The 19924-nt window shown below is 46.8% G+C and overlaps 1 protein-coding gene across 5 annotated transcripts in view; it reads right to left on the reverse strand.

The window, feature by feature from the left end:
- Positions 1-19924, reverse strand: part of LOC146336951 (neuronal acetylcholine receptor subunit alpha-7) — a 123567-nt gene that overhangs the window by 16198 nt on the left and 87445 nt on the right. For all 5 annotated transcript variants that reach the window (XM_084816743.1, XM_084816742.1, XM_084816746.1 and 2 more), the window contains 2 exons: positions 18425-18534; positions 527-606 (listed from right to left, as the gene is read on the reverse strand). In XM_084816743.1, coding sequence (XP_084672869.1) covers positions 527-606; positions 18425-18534 — 190 coding nt within the window. The remainder of the gene's footprint in view (positions 1-526; positions 607-18424; positions 18535-19924) is intronic.

The raw sequence follows: 19924 nt of genomic DNA on the forward strand, positions 1-19924 counted from the left end.
CTTCCCAGGTACTGCAGATACTTCCAAAAGTGAATCCCACACTTGCTATCCCAGATCAATTGAGGCTACAGGTACAGGATCTGCTCATCACATGATTATTACATGTAAGCCTCATCTGTACCATCAGTGAATTTAGCATATTGAAATGATCTTGAGAATAGAGATGCCACAAAACTCCATAAACCCCAGGCTCAGAATATGAACTCTTGCAGCACGTAATACTTGCCTTCAGTACAAAAGCAAGCATTATAGCTCCAAGGTTATCTCCATCTTGGATTTTAATCCAAGCCAGAGCAGAATGCCTTTCTTCCTCCATCCTGTTTCCACCTACCTACTTACCTTGCTGAGATGGTGGCGACACCTTCTGTGTTAGCAACAACAGGGAAGAAGGCCATCCATCCATCCATCCATCCATCCATCCATCCATCCCTCTCCCTTCCTCCCTCCCTCCCTTTCCTTCTCAACTCTGGAAGTATGTCGGGTGTCATGGGAAATGTCATTTCCCCATGGTCCTGACAATTCTTACCTGGGGGGAGATACTGACAGTATCCCGAAGAGTTCACCAAAACATTTGTATGAAACGTAGCATCAAAGCGCTCATCAGCACTAAAAGGAGGAATGAAGAAAAGCAACATTATTCCATTGATATTTCAAACACACACACACCAGCATTCTCTCATAATGTGGAGCATTTTGTCCTCATCTCAAGACCGGGGGGGGGCCATACTGAACCCCCCAACTTGAAACCTGGGACCCAATGAGAAACACACACAAATGGTCTGTCTGTTTGTTTGCCTCTCTCTCTCTCTCTCTCTCTCCCCCGCCCCCCGGCCGTCTCTCCTTTCCTCAGCTGGCACATGATCTAGCAATGCTGAAAAGAATGTGCAAGGCCAAGTACCAATCTGGATGCATGCATTCTGGTACTGCAAGTGCTGTGCAAGTGCCAGAACATTGTGCCCCAGCTAGAGCTGTGCACAGATGGCCTCTTGAAATTCTCCACCTTGTGGGCAGAGAAATGTGGGAGACAATTTCACCGAATTTCTCCAGGGGGAAGAGAAATTCTCAACAGTTTCTCCCAGGCAGGGCTCCCCATTGGCAGGGCTTGTAGCACAGCATATTTCTTTTTTCCTAAGGGTTTGGAGGTTTTCATGGTGCAACAGCATCAGCTATCTTGGCAGGCCGGCCCCCAGTTTGCACCCACCACAATGCAGGGAAGTGTTGTGTCCAGCTCCAGGGATGAGGTGGAGCTGGTGCTCTGCCAAAATCTGTTCTCCAATATCCTGAAAGTTTTCTCCCCCCATGAAAGAAGCTTCCCTTGTTCTGCCACATTCAGGATGTTTTATAATGTGTAGCTTACCTAATCACAGCCAGCCTCCCAGGCTGCCTGCACGTCCTGATTTGAAAAAGCTGTATGGGAGGAATTACCTCAACTGAAGCCCAGTTTAAGGCACCATGAAGTGTAGGGAGGCGAGGAAGCTACAGGTGGCCAGAGAGGTGATTGTACAATGAAGAACAGGACGCTTGTGCTCACGCCTCGGCCACCTCCTTAGTGAGGTAAGCCCAAGAAACCCAAACCAAGCCCATGAGAATTCCTCTGAAATTTCTTCACCCTTGAATTTCTTTCCAAAAAAGAGCAATTTCTCTTCTATCAAATTGAATGAGAAGGGTCAAAAAGATGTGGGAGAAATTTCCGGCACAGCACTAGCCCCAGGCCCCCAGCATCCTCCGAGGCACCACAGGGGAAGCAGCTCTGGGGCTCAGGTACTGCTGCACGGGTGTATAACCCAGACTGGCCCCTGTAGCTCCCCATCATTTCCCCGCTGCTTTCCAGTGTGAGGGTACAGGGAGTGCTGGATAGGCTGCCTGACCATTAAGAAAAAAAAGAAAGAAAAAAGATTGTGTCAGCAAGTGAATCAACAAAACTCAAAAGGTCTTCTTTGTTTGTTTGTTTTTGTAAAAGAGAAAATGAACCTGGCTGACTAACCCCTGTGGGGAATGTAGTTCCACCATGACGATGCCACTACCAAAAAGTCCTTGCTACTCATCTCAATCAAACTAACTTCATGTATGGAGCAAATCTGCACACAATGGCCTTAGTGAACAGGGGATAGTGGGTTCATACAGGAGAAGGAGTTCTCCTCCATCACTTATGTCTTGCATTCTGCTGATCTCATAGTTCGAGAAGCGTAGCACTTCTGAGAAGCTCTTTAAAGAAATATTGGTTGTTCTCTATTTCTGGATATCATCTTTCCCCCAAATTACCCCCAAAATGGTACAGATTTATTACATATCCATATGCACACAAACATTTCAGAGAAAATCAGGATTGATTTACGAACAGTTTGCAAACAGAGCTAAGAACTAAACTCAACAGGAATCAAGTTCCCAGCTGTCGCTCTCCGATATCTCAAGTTGCAAGCAGAAGGCTGCCAATGTTGCGTTTAATACATTTGTCAATCTCTCCACAAGACTTGCATTCGAAATCAGCAGCCAGGGCGAGTTAAATGCTACAGCTGTGTCTGCAACCTGGGAAAGCACATGGCTGCAGAGCACTGGGAGAAGAAAATGCAGTTCATTTGCGCCTGTCTCCATGCCTTACTTGGGTCTGCACGAGCCAGATAGGCACTTTGGAATGGGACATTCAAATGATGGAGTGTTCTGTGTTTCCCCCCATGTGCAAACCACCGCCCTGTCACCCAATTCTTTCTCTAAATATTTCTGGGTTGGCTCCTCTGCATGCACAATGGGAATTCTGCTTGCATGACAGGACTTCCCCATCCTGTCCTCCCCTCTGCAGGACCCACACATGCCTCAAATCTGCTCCATAGGATCCCCCAACCCTCCAAAGCAGATTTAGGGGTGTGCAGGGGGCTTCATGGGGAACGGGGAATCCATTCTGGCAGTGATTCCCCTCTGCTGGCCGCATAACACCATTGGATGCAGCCCTCTGTCTCCCCCCAAAAGTGACATTGTATGTTCGGGACACTTATCTGCAAAAGCAGATAAGCAGTTTTCACAAGGGTAGGATTTTCTGAAGAATGTGTGTGATTTTGGATCCTAGCATCGCTATAGGCACCGAAACCTAGACTGATTGCACGCCATCCCCTAGTGGTCACCCATTCCCAGAAAAGTCAGGCTAGCTATTATGCACCCACCCAGTCTAACCAGTGCTCTTAATGCCCCACACTCCACGCTACTGCACAACAATCTGACTGTGCTATCTCCTCCTCAATTCAAAACACAGACCAGCTAGCTATTGTGCATCCACCTTGCCAAATTCCCCCAGTTTGTACAACTGGCCTTATGTATATATCTAAGACAATGTTGGGGCCGTGGTGGCTTAGTGGTTAAGACGCTGAACTGCAGACTGGAAGGTCGGCAGGTCAGCAGTTCGAGACCCGAGTGCCGCGTGACAGAGTGAGCTCCCGTCTTCAGTCCCAGCTCCTGCCAACCTAGCAGTTTGAAAGCAAGAAATTGCAAGTAGATAAATAGGTACCGCTTCAGCGGGAAAGGTAACAGTGTTCCGTGCACCTCGGTGTTCAGTCATGCCGGCCACATGACCACGGAAGCGTCTTTGGACAGCGCTGGCTTTTGGGCTTAGAAATGGAGATGAGCACCACACCCTAGAGTTGGACATGACTGGTTGGGGACACCTTTACCTTTACGTTTTTAAGACAACGCTACCACTTTCTTCTTCTCTTCTAACCTGGAGGTAATGCGTATGAATGGCTGAGGCTAGGTCTTTCCTTTTTCCCGGGAAACGGTGCACCTGGTCACTTAGGCCTCCAGGTGTATGTCCGGGTTCAGGAGAACTCCCGGGCTGTGAACCTGTGTCTTCAGAGGGAGCATAACAGGTCATGCGAGATTTAAAGGGAGCTCTTCCATGGAGGCAGGTCTAGCCCAAGACATTTTGCTGCCAGAAGTGAAGGGCAAGATGGTGCCGCCTCCCATGACGACATTGGCAGCTGAACCTTCCTTGGATGCTGGGACTAGCCAGGGTTTTCCACTACACCCAAGTGGAATACTTGGGTGTACACAGCAGCCTTGCTTAGGGGGTGCCTGGGAGGCCATGTGGCACACCAATACCTCGCCACCCCCCAGCACCTGCCACCCGCGGTGGCTGCCTCCTACTGCAAGCCTGCCCTACACTGAAGCAACCAATCTGGGCAAAAAAAAAAGCCCATTTCCTTCAAAATGGAGGACGTCTAAAGTCCACAGTCACTACGGCCAGTCACAGTGGTGAATGCAGCAGCGCAAGGCTTTCAGGTACCATATTCAAGGTCAGTGCCAGTGCCAGGTTTTTGAGGGCCCTTGGGCAAGACGCCCTCCACGGGGCCCCTCCCTCAGTGGCCCTCCCTTCCCACTGGCCTGAGGGGCTCTTGGTCCCCCTCCTCTTTCTTGTCATGGCGGCCACCTGCTTGCTTCGAAGGCAGAGAGCCAGGGACCAAGTCTGCTGCTGCTCCTCCTCACCACCACCGTTGTCAGGGCCAGAGCAAGAGGCGGGCGAACAAGCAGGTTTCAGGGGTGAAGAGGGGGAGCAAGTCCAGGGGGCTCTTGCCAGGGTCCCCCTGCTGGGGTGTGGGCCCTCGGCAGGTGCCCGACCATGCCTACCCTTGACACTGAACCCTGGAAGCTTGGTAGCTTATGACAGGGGAGATGGCTGCTATTTCCACCTTCTTCCCATTGTGGTATCTAAATGGTAGTGTGGAAGTAACATTCTGTGCTGAATACATTTCACCAGTTAGGCAGTAATGACTTCATATGTGGACAGAGCGAGAGGAGGTTGCAATGGGGAAGTGGAGGAGCAACTCCAGGGGGCTCTTGTCAGTGGGCCCTTGCTGGGGTGTGGGCCCTCAGCTGGTGCCCCACCATGCCTACCCTTGACGTTGGCCATGTTCAAGGTGGTAGATCCCATCCTGCTGCTCACCATTTTGGCACCTTTTCCATGAATGGGATGTAATACAACTTGGGGGGGGGGACTGGAGAACTCAGACTGTCATCTCTTCAGTAACAGCACTTTTGGAAGTCGATAAATTTGCAAACGAACACGTTCACCATTACCAAGGAGAAATGACGGGAGCCTGCCAAAACATCTTCAGCAGGAGCATATGTTTAGTTAGAAACCACCATTGCTCTTTCACGGGCCTCCCACAGGAGGCATTTAGCAGGGCTGAATTAAGCATTAATCTGTTTTGTTACAAAGTAAGCCTCTTCTCTTCCAAGGGACATATGAAGAATCTGCTCTGTTGGATTTTTGTTTTGTTTTGTTTTGTGGCTTGCCCCCCTAGAAATGGACAGACTTTGCATACTGAAATCCATACATTTCAGGCTTGTGATGCATTCCATGGAACAGGATATATGTGTCAGATTCAATGCTCACAATCGAAAGCCCCGTATATTTTGAAAATGAATACATTTCAAAAGTATGCATGAACATGATTTACTCAGTAGCTAGAAGCGTACAAAAAATGGATATGATTTGAAAAATGTGCACAGAAATGTGCACAATTTCCAAAAAATCACCAAACAAACCTTGCTGGTTTTTTCATACCCCCCCCCCAACCCACCATCCATATGGATCCAGTATAGAACAGACTCAGAGGTGGGGGGAGGAAATCCACAGAACTGGACTAAACAGATCCACTCATTCCTAGTCCTTCCTATATCATGGTAGCAAAATGGAGAACCTCCATGTTCAGAAGCAGTATATGTCATTGAATATCAGTGGCTGAGACAAAACAATGGGAGAAGGCTATTGCCTTCAAGTCCTACTTGTGGGCTTCTAAGTGGCATCTGGTTGGCCACTGAGTGTAAGCAGGATGCTGGACTAGATGGATGCTTGGTCTGACCCAGCAAGGAAATTTTTCTGTAGGATCGGTCTATCAATGTGATCAGCCATACGCAAGGCCAGCTTCAAGGGTCAGCATAGTTGGGCATCTGCCAAGGGCCAAACCACAGCAGGGACCCACTGACAAGAGCCCCTGCAACCTGGCTCTCACCCTGGCTCAGAAAATGGTGATGTTGTAAAGAGGATCAGGAGATGCCACTGCCTGCTTGCTCATTGCCTCTCCGCCTGGCAAGCAAGCAGGCGGTATCAACGATGAGGAAGAAGAGCAGCTACAGGTGATAACAGCATTGATGGGAAGGAGGACTCACTGAGGGAGAAGGGCCCATCGAGGGTGTCTTGCCCAAGGGCCCTGCAGGGCCTGGAGCTGGCCCTGAGTCAGAGTAACCTCAAACGGAGCCTCCGAGTTGCCTTCATGCCCTGTTTGTGAGCATCTGGCTGGCCATTCTGGGAAACAGGATGCTGGAAGAGATAGACTCTTGGGCTCTTCCAGCTGATCAGACCAAGGGTCCATCTTAGTATATTATAGGTTATTTATTTATTTATTTATTTATTTATTACATTTCTATAACATCCATCAGCCAAAGCTCCCTGAGTGGTTCACAAAACAAAATGTAAAACCATAAAATGCAATTACGTAGTAAAAACGCAGTATAAAAACCCATACGTTTAAAATAGAATAAAACCAAGGAGGAACCAAGGTAAAAGCCAGCAGCAGGATAATATACACTTATATTGTCTATTGCATCTTAGTTTGTTGACTTCAGAACAGGTGGACCAAATGTGTGGCATTTCTTAATTTTCTCAAGCACTTGGGAGAAACCAGATTTGCAAGGGGATGGGATGCATTTGGTAAGATTGATGAGTAACACGACACCTGTTCTGAGCATATGTTGACCTATCTTACACTTAGAAGATTTCAAAGGCCTTTTATTCCACACACACAAGATTAAAATACGGGCAGCCCAAGTTCTAACATAAATGCTTGCTCCAAAAGCAGTGATCAGTCTTGACAAGCAGGTGCAGCAGGCATAATGAATGAACTCTGGAGCAGAGGCCATCCCAAATTGTTTAACATGAAACACACTGCAGAGAGATGCTCTCAAAGCATGCAGTACACAGTGTTGGTTTGTCAGGTCTGAGAGGAAGAGCCCTGAGGTAGTTGATGGTTGTGGGGGCAGGGGGGGATCTCCACACAAAGCTGAAATAATATGATTAGTCGATAGCACCTGTAATGGCAACCTTAATCATCAAATGGGCCAGCAAGAGAAAGGGGCAGCACAACTGCAGCTGACGTTGGCTACTCGAAGAAGAAAGGGAATAAAAAAATGCTTTTTGAGATGGAAGCAGACAATCTGGTTTCTTTGTTCTCCGAAGGGATGTGTTTAATGAACAGACATATGGCACAGAGAACTGAAGCTTCCAGCAGGCACCAGGGCAACAAAAATGTTATGTTGCTACCATGAATAAAGAATGGCAGAAGGAAACATCCCAGTTATTACAGGAGCTGACCAGGGAAAGACCTGGTACAAAAAACAGATGTCATGTTTGTTTATCCTCTCAGCCTGGGATGTATCTGCTGACTTTCAGGGCACTGCAGGAGATGGGCAGAAGAGTAGCACTTCCTCGGGGCCTTGGCACGGTTTCTCAGGAGTGTCCAATCAACAGTGCCTCCAGTTTTGGAAACGGGTCCCAGATAAGATGTGCAGCATCTGCTCTAACGCCTATTGAGCTATCTTGAAGTAGGGTGCTGGCTTTTAATGGGGGATAGGGGTGAGGAGAAATTCTGCTCTGAAAGGTGTTAATGGTTAAAGGTTTTATCCATTTAGGTTTTATCCTGAAACCTGAAAAGGTTTTATCCATTTAGAAGGAATCCATTCTGCTCCTTCTAAATTCTGGAGTAGACCATGCAGGTTGTGTTGCAAGGTCTAGCCACAGTTAGGGATGGGCGAGAATTTTGTTTCAGTTTGATTTTGATAAGAATTTACCAGAACACATAAAGTTCTACATATTCGGGACAAAGAGATCTTGAAATTTAAAAAGAATTGAATGTGGAAGAACTCAAAAAACTAAGGGTGGGAGAACCAGGGATTGTTGAGCTTGCATAAATTCTCCAAAAATCACTTCAAAGCTCATTTCGTCTTGCTCCCATTTTCATGTTTGTCCTGTTTTTCAGCTCATTTGAACAGGAAAAGTGACAATTTTGAATGGGGAAACTGAGCATATTCTCTGCGTATTTTTCCAAAGTGTGCCTCTTTCCCCCATTGACTAAAGTGTGAAAATGTGGATTTTAAAAAAATGTAGATTTTTTTTTGAATGCACATTTGTTTAATGTGATCACAAATTTGATAATTTGCAAACACACCCCCCCCCCCCACTCTCCAAAAGCCCTCCTGTTCACATTGGCATTTGGGATTGCAAACCAGACTTGTTTGCTTGCTTGAAATGAAATTCTCTTACATCTCTACTGACAGATTCAGCCATCTGGGCCCAGCACTTTGAATGCCTGACTCATTAAAGTCTGGGTTGCCATCAGTGGAGGTGGGTGGCTCCAATGTCAGTGAGGTGGGGAATCCACTCCAGGTTTCAGTCAGAACCAGTCAGACCTCTAAAGGAGCTCTCCAAGCTGCTTCTCACTGACATGGGAGCCACCAGCCTCCACTGGTTGCAATCTCTTTTTCTGACAGGCTCTTCGTCCTTAACAACTATGTACATGCCAGGCAGGTTCATCAGGGTCCTTCCCATGCTGGGACTAGCTGTACCTCTTGAATTTTGGTTGGTGCAGATGCGTGGCAATTTTGTTTCAGTTCAGTTTTGATAAGAAACTTGTAAAGTACCAAAATTCACAATGTTCTTCATATTTGGAAGAGAAAGAAATTGAGACTTTAAAAAACCCAAATGTGGGAGAAAGTTAAACCAATAGATTCACCCATTCCTAGCCACAGTCCAAGGACCCCCACAAGCCATGCAAGGAACTTCATCTGTATTCCAAAGTCTCCAGCATAAGATCAGCAAAGGAAGCTGCCCTGTACCAGGTCAGCTTTTATCCATCCAGTCCAGTATGGTGTCCTCTGTCTAGCAGCAACTCTCCAAGGTCTCAAACGGAGCACTTTCACATCTGAGTTGTTAAATACATAACTGAAACCTAGCTAAAAAAGGATTAAACCAGGGCTAGACATCTGTGCTTCCACTTAGCTATACTCCAGGATGGCAAGGGACTCGATGGTCACATGAAATGTCAGGATCCCTCCCAATCTGGGCCCTGATAAGACAGTCTCTAAGGAATGGGATCCCATGAAGAATTCCAATACAACTGAGAATCTGGAAGAACCCACAATAGTCCTACAGCAGCCCAAAGTAGGGATGCGAGAATCAGCAAAACTTGAGCTTGCTGAAGATCTCCAAATTCCATTGCGAAGCTCGTTCCGTATCAGCCTGCATTATTTGTGGGGGGGGGGGTCTTCTTTTTGCATGAAAATACGGGTGTATTTTTATGTGTATTTTCCCAAATGTATGCACCAATTGGGAAAAACTTTGAAATGTATGTATTCTTGTCCCATTGATTAAAGCATATTTGTGCACATTTTCCAAAAGTACATGTTTTTCCATGCATATTTTTCTCATGCATGCATGCTGTCAAATGCATTGCGGGGGGGGGGGGTCCACATATCACATTACAAGCTTGGAAATGTATGGTTTTCAACCTCAGATTGCAACTGAGTCCGTGTTTGGGCCAGAATGTGCAAATGGGGTAAATCCTGATCGAAAATGAAGCGAAACACATTTCTCGTCAGCCCTAGCCTGAAGTGCCTAGTCTCATGGATATCTCACCTGGGGGCCCCAATGGCCTCTTTGCTTTGGCCAGCCCTGATTTCCAGGCTGGGAACAACCTCTGCCTGAGGCCTGAGAAGATATGGCCAGTCTGAGTGGACAGTTCTGGGCTCATTTTAACTTGGCGTGGTGCAGTGCCATATATTCAATATACTAACATATTAAGTTCAAACAGAAGATTCCCGTAGATTCCTGTTTTCCCACAGTATCCAACCAGGTGCTTTGGGGAGGCCCCAAAGCAGGGAATGAGCATAATAGCTCCCCTGCACTGTTGCCCCACAGTATCTGGTTATCAGAGGCATACTGCCTCTATCGCGTCTGCAGAGTGCTGTCCCAGGAGGCTGTTCCAAGTGGTCCGGAGCCTGGTCAGTCCTGTGGCTCCTGAACCACTGGAGCATTCTAAGACCTCCTGTGAGGCTTTGGCAAGGCACTTTGCAGATAAAATTGGTCAGATTAGGAGTGTTACTCTGCACGCTGTGGATACAGTTAGTGAGCAAGAGGCGGCCTGTGGCAAACTGGTTTTGTGGGATCGGTTCCAGCTTCTTCCTCCTGATGAAGTGGACAAGGTGCTTTCATCTGTAAGGGCGACCACCTGCTTGCTTGATCCTTGCCCATCTTGGCTCATTATGAGCTGCAGAGAGAGACTGGGTGAGGGGATCAAGGCAGTGGTGAACGTCTCCCTTGAGGAGGGAGTGATGCCATCAGCCCTCAAGGAGGCAATGATAAGACTGCTCTTAAGAAGCCCTCCTTGGATCCTCAAGTTCTGAACAACTTTTGCCCAGTCTCGAATCTGCCATTTTGGGGCAAGGTGATTGAGCGGGTTGTGGCGATGCAGTTGAAGGCACACTTGGAAGAAACTGATTATCTAGACCCATTTCAGTCAGGCTTCAGGCTTGGGCATGGGACAGAAACGGCCTTGGTCGCCTTGGTAGATGATATGAGGAGGCCTCTGGATAGGGGTGAATGCTCCTTCCTTGTTCTCCTCGACCTCTCAGCGGCTTTTGATACCGTTGACCATGGTATCCTCCTGGACTGCCTGGAGGGGTTGGGCATTGGAGACACCGTATTGCGGTGGTTCCGGTCCTTCCTCTCTGGCAAGTACCAGAGGGTAGCACTGGGAGAAGAGGTTTCGGACCCATGGCCACTCACTTGTGGGGGTGCCACAGGGTTCCATCCTCTCCCCGATGCTATTTAACATCTATGTGAAGCCGCTGGGGGCTATCATCAGGAGGTTTGGGGTGCAGTGTCATCAATATGCGGGTGACACGCAGCTCTACCTCTCGTTCAAATCTTCACCAAGGTTGGCCGTAGAATCCCTGTCCAAATGTCTGGAGACGGTGAGTGGCTGGATGGGGAGGAATAAGCTGAAGCTGAACCCTGACAAGACCGAGGTACTTTTGGTGGGAGACAAGAGGAGGCTGGGGGATGTTGACCTGGTGTTGAATGGGGTACGGCTACCCTTGAAACACCAGGTCCGCAGCCTGGGGGTCATTTTGGACTCCCAGCTGTTCATGGAGGCTCAGATGTCAGCTGTGAGCCGGACAGCGCTGTACCAACTCCATCTGATATGGCGGCTGCGCCCCTTCCTTCCCGACCATCTGCTCCCATCTGTAGTACATGCCCTGGTCTCCTCTCGTTTATACTACTGTAATGCGCTCTACGTGGGGTTACCCTTGAAAACGGTTCGGAAGCTGCAGCTGGTACAGAACGCAGCAGCTCGCCTGATTAAAGGCAGCCGCCAGCGAGATCACATCACTCCAGTGCTGAAGGAGTTGCACTGGTTACCAGTTGTTTTGCGGGCCAAATTCAAGGTGTTGGTTTTGACCTTTAAAACCCTATATGGTTCCGGCCCAGCCTATCTTAAGGAGCGCCTCCAGCAGCACCAGACAGGCCACTTAAGAAGATCAGCCTCGGATGGCCTTCTCTCTGTCCCATCAGCCAGGACAGCTAGACTGGTGGGGACAAGGAGAGGGCCTTTTCTGTGGTGGCCCCCACTCTGTGGAACTCCCTTCCTAGGGAACTCCGCCATGCCCCCTCTTTAATGAGCTTCCATCATGCATTAAAAACGTTGTTGTTCAGGCAGGCATTTGGGGTGGGTTAGGGTATTTTAGAAAATGTCTTTATTGTAGAATTTTATTGTTTTAAACTGTTTTATTATATGCTGTACATTGCCCAGAGTGGCTGGGTGACCAGCCAGATGGGCGATTAATAAATTTAATAATAAATAATAAAATAAAAATACTGACCTTGAACCTGGGAGGTTTCATAGAATCATGGAATAGTAGGGTTGGAAGGGGCCTACAAGACCATCAAGTCCAATCCCATCGAGTTTTGTATAACCAACATGACTAACAACCATGCATAGACCCCTTCCTCCTCTATACATTTATATAGTTCCCCTTTTAAACCCATCTAAGTTAGTGGCTGTCATTGCATCTATTTGGGTACCAAGTCCAACATTCTATGGACTTTTGCCCAGTGAAGACATTGAGCAAGAGTTAGTTCACATTCTGCACGAACCCCATTTCAAATTTGCAAGAAGTAGTTTACTGCCTCCTCTGCATCATGCTTTTACTTGTAAGTACATCCCACTGTGTTCAATGAGACTTACTTCTCTGTCAGTGGGCAAGGGACTGCAGTCCTAATCGCTCTTTGCCGAGGAGCGAAGATGAATGAGAATAAGAAAGCAGCCCTCGCTGGCACCTGAAGCGGATGAACTTTTGCCAGAGGTGACATGTAAAATAAAGAGGAGCAGCTGATCTTCAGCTTTTCAAGGTCGGGGGGGCAGGGGGAAGGGGAGAAAAAAACTTCAGTAAGGAACATAGGCTCCAGATGAAGCAAGGGCTATGCTGCTGTGCTATGGAAATTTGCTGAATTGCTAACGAGAAGCAAGAATACCTTCAAACCTGCAGAGGCTACCAAAAAGAACCCCACCCCAAAACCACATGATACCCCTAACAAGCTCAGACTGCATTTTATTCCATCTTTTTCATTCCACAGATATTGTAGAGCTGGGAAAAGTACAGGAAAGGGCAACTAAAATGATCAAGGGGCTGGACCAACTCCTCTATGAGGAAAGGTTAGAACATTTGGGGCTGGATGGGGAGGAATAAGCTTATGCTGAACCCTGACAAGACCGAGGTACTTTTGGTGGGAGACAAGAGGAGGCTGGGGGATGTTGACCTGGTGTTGAATGGGGTACGGCTACCCTTGAAAGACCAGGTCCGCAGCCTGGGGGTCATTTTGGACTCCCAGCTGTCCATGGAGGCTCAGGTGTCAGCTGTGAGCCGGACAGCGCTGTATCAACTCCATCTGATACGGCGGCTGCGCCCCTTCCTTCCCGACCATCTACTCCCATCGGTAGTACATGCCCTGGTCTCCTCTCGTTTAGACTACTGTAATGCGCTCTACGTGGGGTTACCCTTGAAGACGGTTCGGAAGCTGCAGCTGGTACAGAACGCGGCGGCTCGCCTGATTAAAGGCAGCCACCGGCGAGATCACATCACTCCAGTGCTGAAGGAGTTGCACTGGTTACCAGTTGTTTTGCGGGCCAAATTCAAGGTGTTGGTTTTGACCTTTAAAACCCTATATGGTTCCGGCCCAGCCTATCTTAAGGAGCGCCTCCAGCAACACCAGACAGGCCGCTTAACAAGATCAGCCTCAGATGGCCTTCTCTCTGTCCCATCAGCCAGGACAGCTAGACTGGTGGGGACGAGGGAGAGGGCCTTCTCTGTGGTGGCCCCCACTCTGTGGAACTCCCTCCCTAGGGAACTCCGTCATGCCCCCTCTTTAATGAGCTTCCATCGTGCATTAAAAACGTGGTTGTTCAGGCAGGCATTTGGGGTGGGTTAGGGTATTTTAAAAAAAAAAAATTATGGTAAAATTTTATTGTTTTAAATTGTTTTATGGTGGGTTGTACATCGCCCAGAGTGGCTGGGTGACCAGTCAGATGGGCGATTAATAAATTTAATAAATAAATAAATAAATAAAATTTTTAGCTTGGAAAGAAGGCAAGTAAGGGGAGATATGATAGAGTTGAACATAAGTATGCATGGTGTGGAGAAAGTCAATAGGGAGACATTTTTCTCCCTCTCTCACAGTACTAGAACCCCAATGGGGTCCTCCCATGAAGCTGAGTGGTGGGAGATTCAGGACAGATCAAAGGAAGTCCTTCTTCACGCAGCACAGAGTTAAAACTATGGAATTCACTACCACAGGATGTAGTGATGGCCACCAATTGGGATGGCTTTAAAAGGGGGTTAAACAAATTCATAGAGGAGAAGGCTACCAATGGCTACTAGTCCTGATGGCTATATGCTACCTCCAGTATTACAGGCAGTATGCCTGTGTACACCAGTTGCTGGGGAACATGGGCAGGAAGGTGCCATTGCTGTAAACACAAGTGGGCCCTAATTCACAAACTAATATGCAAACTAGAATGCAACTAGCCTTCATTTTTGCGCTTTTGAAAATCTTGCCATTCAATTCTCAGCTCAAAAACTGTACCCAAATGCATATAAAATGCATATTTTAGGGCAGAATGAGTACACGGATGTGCATTTTAGGCTAAAATGCATGTAAAGTTGCATTATAGGATAAAATACATACAAAATGCGTATTATGTGGGAAAAAGAAATTTTAAAATAATGTGAATTTTCAGACTTCTTTTAAATTGCAGATGGATGTGGAAATGGGATGGAATGGACTTAAGAATTTGCGTGTGCAAAACTGAGACAGACTAGGAATAGCTGGATCCATCCATCCTGGGATGAAAATATGTTTTTTCACAAGCACGCATGTCCAGCATACCTATTTTCAGCTGTGAAAGGTTGGAGAGGTGCATGGCTGGCAGGTTGCGAGCAGCTTTGTGGGTCATAAGTCATGCACTGTCCTGGTTTGATGTTTGCATTGCAGCAACAGCTCCAAGCAGGATGAGGTGGCAGATAGTCTGCGTATTCTGCAGAGGATTTCATATTATGCTTTGATCCAATGGAGACAGCCAGCAGGGATAAGGCAAGGACTGAGAACAAGAGGGTGAAAAACAAAATGACAACTGACCTGGGAATATCTGAACATGCTGCCTGGCTTAATCCTCCTCTCTCTGATATGGCCACCAGGCATGTGTTCCTACCCAGCACAAAAATATCAGTGACTGTGTGGCCAGCTCCGTAAAGGGGCACCGACAGCCATAAATGCAGATCATTTCGAAAGGGCAATTTGCCAGCGAAACAGCAGGAGATGGGAGGGCAACTTTGGAGAAGAGATGGCATAAGTGTTTTTAACTATCTGCACTGGATTGTGTTTTGTTTTGTTAGTGATGATACGTTTTAGTCAGCGGAGATTGGTGGCTCCCATGTCCGTGGGGTGGCAAATCTGCTCCGGGTTTCAGTCAGAACCAGTCAGACCTCTAAATGAGCTGTCCAAGGCACAAAGTATTTCTGCGGCCCGTCTCCCAACTTACAGAAGCTTCCAACTTCTACTCTTATTCATAAATGGATTGGGGCAGAAGTTGTGGCCAGTTATGCAAAATGTTTTGCAGAAAATTTTGCTAAGTGCTAATGAAGTTTCTAGTTCACAAATGAGACACATATTTATTATTCAGCATTTTGTCTTCTTCGGGCAATTGCTGATGTTGTAAGGAAGCGACATTTCTGATATAGATTTGAATTACGTTGAATAAAAATTAACTGCACTTTCCGTTCCCCCCCACCCCATCATGCAATCTGAGTTTGTAATTAAGGCTGTGATGAAAGTGTTATTATAGTAGCAACAATATTGTGCTGTTAAGTGACAATTCTGTGCAGCTTGCCAAACAGTGTCAATACTTTAATGCATTCATTTATATGAATGCGTATTAAGAAATGAACACTTAACATGCCAGTGCAAGCTCACACAATTTATAACCTGGGTGTTTCAATACAGTTCTGTGCTTTCCACCTATGCAGTTAGGGCAACAGCCATGGTTGGCAGCTAGATTGGCTGTTCAGTTAGCTTGGGAGGGCTTCTGCTCTAAAAGGTGGCCAAGAAATATTTTGAATCAACAAAATAAATAAATAAACTCCTTTCAATCATTGGGAACTGTATCTTTACAGCCAGATTTCCACGTCATGAGGCCAATCTTATACTTGTCTGGAACTAAGCCCCATTGAACTCAATAGGATTTACTTCTGAGTAGGCATGTATAAGATTACACTGCCAATCTTGGAAACAGAACATTTTATGTGCCGACCAGAAGCATTTCCCATTGCTTGCAACAAAGACCCATGTGCTCCTCTGGTTTTCTTCTTGTTGTTTCTCATGCATAAAGATTCCAAGAAAGGTCATTTTCAGACTTTGGAGGCAAATCCTTGACATGCGTTTTGGACCTCTGGCCATCCACCTCCTCCTCCCCATGCCAGCTTCCATGCAGGCTGATGCCTTCTATTTCATTGGAGTGGCAAATCCCCACTTGGTTTCAGTTGGAACCAGACAGAACTCTAAAGCAGCTATCCAGGGTGCTGAAGCCCCTTTTAGGATAGGGTGTAGAACTTTGGATAGCTCCTTTTAGAGTTCTGACTGGTTCTGATTGAAGCCCAGAATGGATTCACCATCACACTGAAATAGGAGCCACCAGCCTCCACTGGGGACAGCATCCCCCAGCACAGTACATGCTCCAGGTTTTTGAGGGGCCCTAAGCAACTTCCAAGGGGCCCCTCTGTCAGCGAGCCTCCCTTCTCACTGCCACTGTCACCAGCCGCTCTTGCTCCTCATCCTCTTTCTCATCATGGCTACCACCTGCTTGCTTCAAAGGCAGAGAGCCAGTGAGCAAATAGGCCATGGCGTCCGCTGCTCCTCCTTCTGACCACAACCGTTGTCTGGGCCAGAGCGAGATGCAGGTGAACAAGCAGGTGGCAAAGGCGAAGAGGAGAGGAAATCCAGGGGGCTCTCATCAGTGTGCCCCTGCTGGGTGTGGGCCCTCAGCAAGTGCCCAACCAAGCCTACCATTGGCCCTGCTCCACCACACCTGAAGGCAGTAGGCTAGCTTAGGGGATGCACAGCAGGCTGCGTGGCCCACAGCAATCTCTTCCAACACCTTGCTTCCAAACAACTGCAATTGCCTCATTCTGCCTAATGGTAGGGCTGGCCCTGAAGAAAGGTGTCCAGAAGGGTCAGATGCTGGTTCCTCCACAGGCTCTCTCTCTGAGCTGGCAGTGGGGATTGGATCCAGCATGCCCAATTTTTGCCACTGCCAGGGGGCGATTGCAAGCAGGTGAGAGACAAGATGCAGTAGCTATTTGCTTGCTGGAGCAGCTGGGTGAGCAAAGGCAGTGGCAAGGAGCAGCTGCATGAGTGAATTCAGTGGCCCTCTCCTAGGAGGGAGGACTGGGCCCTTTGCTGTGTGCCCACTGAATGAGAAGAGAAGAAGGCAGCAGCATGTCACAGAGCAGAGGGCGCCACATAGAGGAGGGCTGCTCATCCAAGAGTGCCCACTCTTCACCACCAGCGGCTGTTCCTTTGCAGTGGCTGGTCATGGGCTAGCAACAATAGACCTTCCCACAGTGCCAGGGCCTCACTAACTGCCCCATGGTGCCATCTCTTGTTGCCTGCCCTCTCCCCATTGGCATAAAGCTGCAGTAAAGCCCTATTAATGAGGGTTTTACAGTTTATAGGATGTTATCCCCCATTTAATTGCCTGCAACATAGGAACCCTTTGTCCTATCTGCCTCAAACTTAACTAGTATGATGCCATGGGGGAGTAGTATAATACTACTTGGAAAGAAAACACCAAAGTTATAAGCAATTGAATGCAGGCTAGTTCTCCATCAAAATCAATGAAACAGATGAAAATACAGGTCAAATGTGAAATGAACGCAGCAATAGCAAAGGTAAAAGTTGTAGATCACAAGTTGTAGATCACAAGCTGAATATGAGCCAACAATGTGATATGGCTGCAAAAAAGGCAAATGCCATTTTGTGCTGCATTAATAGAAGTATAGCTTCCAAATCACGTGAAGTACTAGTTCCCCTCTGCTCAGCACTGATTAGGCCTCATCTGGAGTACTGTGTCCAGTTCTGGGCAACACACTTTAAGAAGGATGCATTGCAGACAAACTGGAGAGGGTTCAGAGGAGGGCAACAAAGATGATCAGGGGACTGGAAACAAAGCGCTGTGAGGAGAGACTGAAAGAACTGGGCATGTTTAGCCTCGAGAACAGAAGACTGAAGGGAGATATGATAGCACTCTTCAAGTACTTGAAAGGTTGTCACAGAGAGGAAGGCCAGGATCTCTTCTCGAAAATCCCAGAATGCAGGACACAGAAGAATGGGCTCAAGTTACAGGAAGCCAGATTCCGGCTGAACGTCAGGAAAAACTTCCTGACTGTTAGAGCAATACGACAATGGAACCAATGACCTAGGGAGGCAGTGGGCTCTCCCACACTGGAGGCGTTCAAGATGTGGCTGGACAGCCATCTGTCAGGGATGCTCTGACTTGGATTCCTGCATTGAGCAGGGGGTTGGACTCGATGGTCTTATAGGCCCCTTCCAACCCTACTATTCTATGATTGTATGAAAATGAAACCAATGGAATTAAAATAAAGGAAAAAAACAAAATGAGTGTGACATTAAAAAAGTAAAAGAAAACCAAATAGTCTTTATTGTGCACCCCTACTTCTTACATTAATTTCTTTCCAATGTCCAGACACTCTGAAATAAACAAATAAGCAAGTCCACTTTTTTTCTTTTTATTTCTTTGCATACTATGCGTACCTGTTATATAGAAGGATATCTGGCTTCCATATCTGACCATCAGGAAAACGGACATTCTTCACTCCAGGGTAATCAGACATATTCCATTGTAAGTAGTAGTCTGTCCAATACTTGAAATTCAAAACAAACACAAAGAAACCATCACCCAGGAGTCAATGTAACTTTCCAGTACTACTAGCTTATACCTTCAGAGGTATGGCCCAATTTCCCTAGATAAAAGTGTAGCCTGGATCTCTCTCTCTCTCTCTCTCTCTCTCTCAAAAAAAAGCAACATTTTGCTTGCAAATGTAAACTCCTTACAAATTGTGCATTTAGCCACCTGAAAGGGGGGTGGGGGTGGAAAAACCAATTGAAAGCATTAAAATTGCATTTTTAGGTCACCCAATTGCACACAACTGCCTATAAAAGAAATTTCAGTATGTTTGTGACTTAGAGTTCATGCCACCTCAAGCATAAAATTGGAATATAGCAATTTTTAAAAGATAAAGTCCATGCATTCACTCCAATTACATTTCTCTTTAGAGCCATAACTTTGGTAGTTCCTTTTAGATGAAAATGATTGGGCTGTAATAACCAATTAGAAGCACATTAGGTTGGATGGCCAAAGGTCTCTCTGCTGATAAGATATGTGGGCAAATTCTACTCTCTGAAGGAACAAGGTAGGTTTATTGCTGGAGAAAATGCTTGTAATGAAAGAGAAAAAAGGATAATTCTGCTCACATTTTGCTCTCATTGAAAATATATATTTTAAGAAGTCTTGTAGGGCCAGCAGGTGGGACGTTTTCACATAGATCACTTGATTAGTCAGTGTTTGATGTATTTCTTCACACAACTTATTGTTCAATCACGCCTGTAGCCCACAGGTGCCCTAGCTGGCCCCCACCCCAAATTCTCCCCCATACTGTACCTTTTTTGTGTGTGTGTGGCCTAAAGCATGCTGCTCTAGTCCACCAAACTCTATGGTTTCTTTGGAATTAACATTAACTAAATATCCTTTACCAACTGTGATGTCGAAAACATCAGATGATTTTTGGACATCTTTCCAAGGAATGTGTCTTGCTGGGCCACAGGCAGTGCCAAAGAGTGTCTGGCACAGAAGCAGGTGGGAAGCATGAGGCAGACAGTGTGAGAATGATCCAGGGGGCAAGACAAAAGATCAGAATCTGTGTCTGAGTAGAATCACCAAGCAGTCTTGTACATCACAGACAATCCAGTGGCCAAGACAAAAAGTCAAGCCCAATCCAGTATACAAACATGTGCATAGGAAAAGAAAAAGTCAGGAGCCTGTACATGGAATGGAAGTAGAGTGCCATTTTGTCCTTTGCTTCAGGCAGCAAAATATCTTTGGCCAGTTCTATCCTGATAAAAGGACACTTATCTTCTTTGGAAGGTAAAAGTGGCAGCTTCATTTAAAAAGGACATCCATGACAGTCAAACTAGTTCTTAAAGTCTGCACTGTATAAATGTCATATTAGATCCCAGTCGTGAGACATTTCAGTA

This window comes from Heloderma suspectum, chromosome 11, assembly GCF_057233095.1.
Source record: "Heloderma suspectum isolate Gila_16-S chromosome 11, 16-S_ref, whole genome shotgun sequence".
In the NCBI taxonomy this organism is placed as follows: domain Eukaryota; kingdom Metazoa; phylum Chordata; class Lepidosauria; order Squamata; family Helodermatidae; genus Heloderma; species Heloderma suspectum.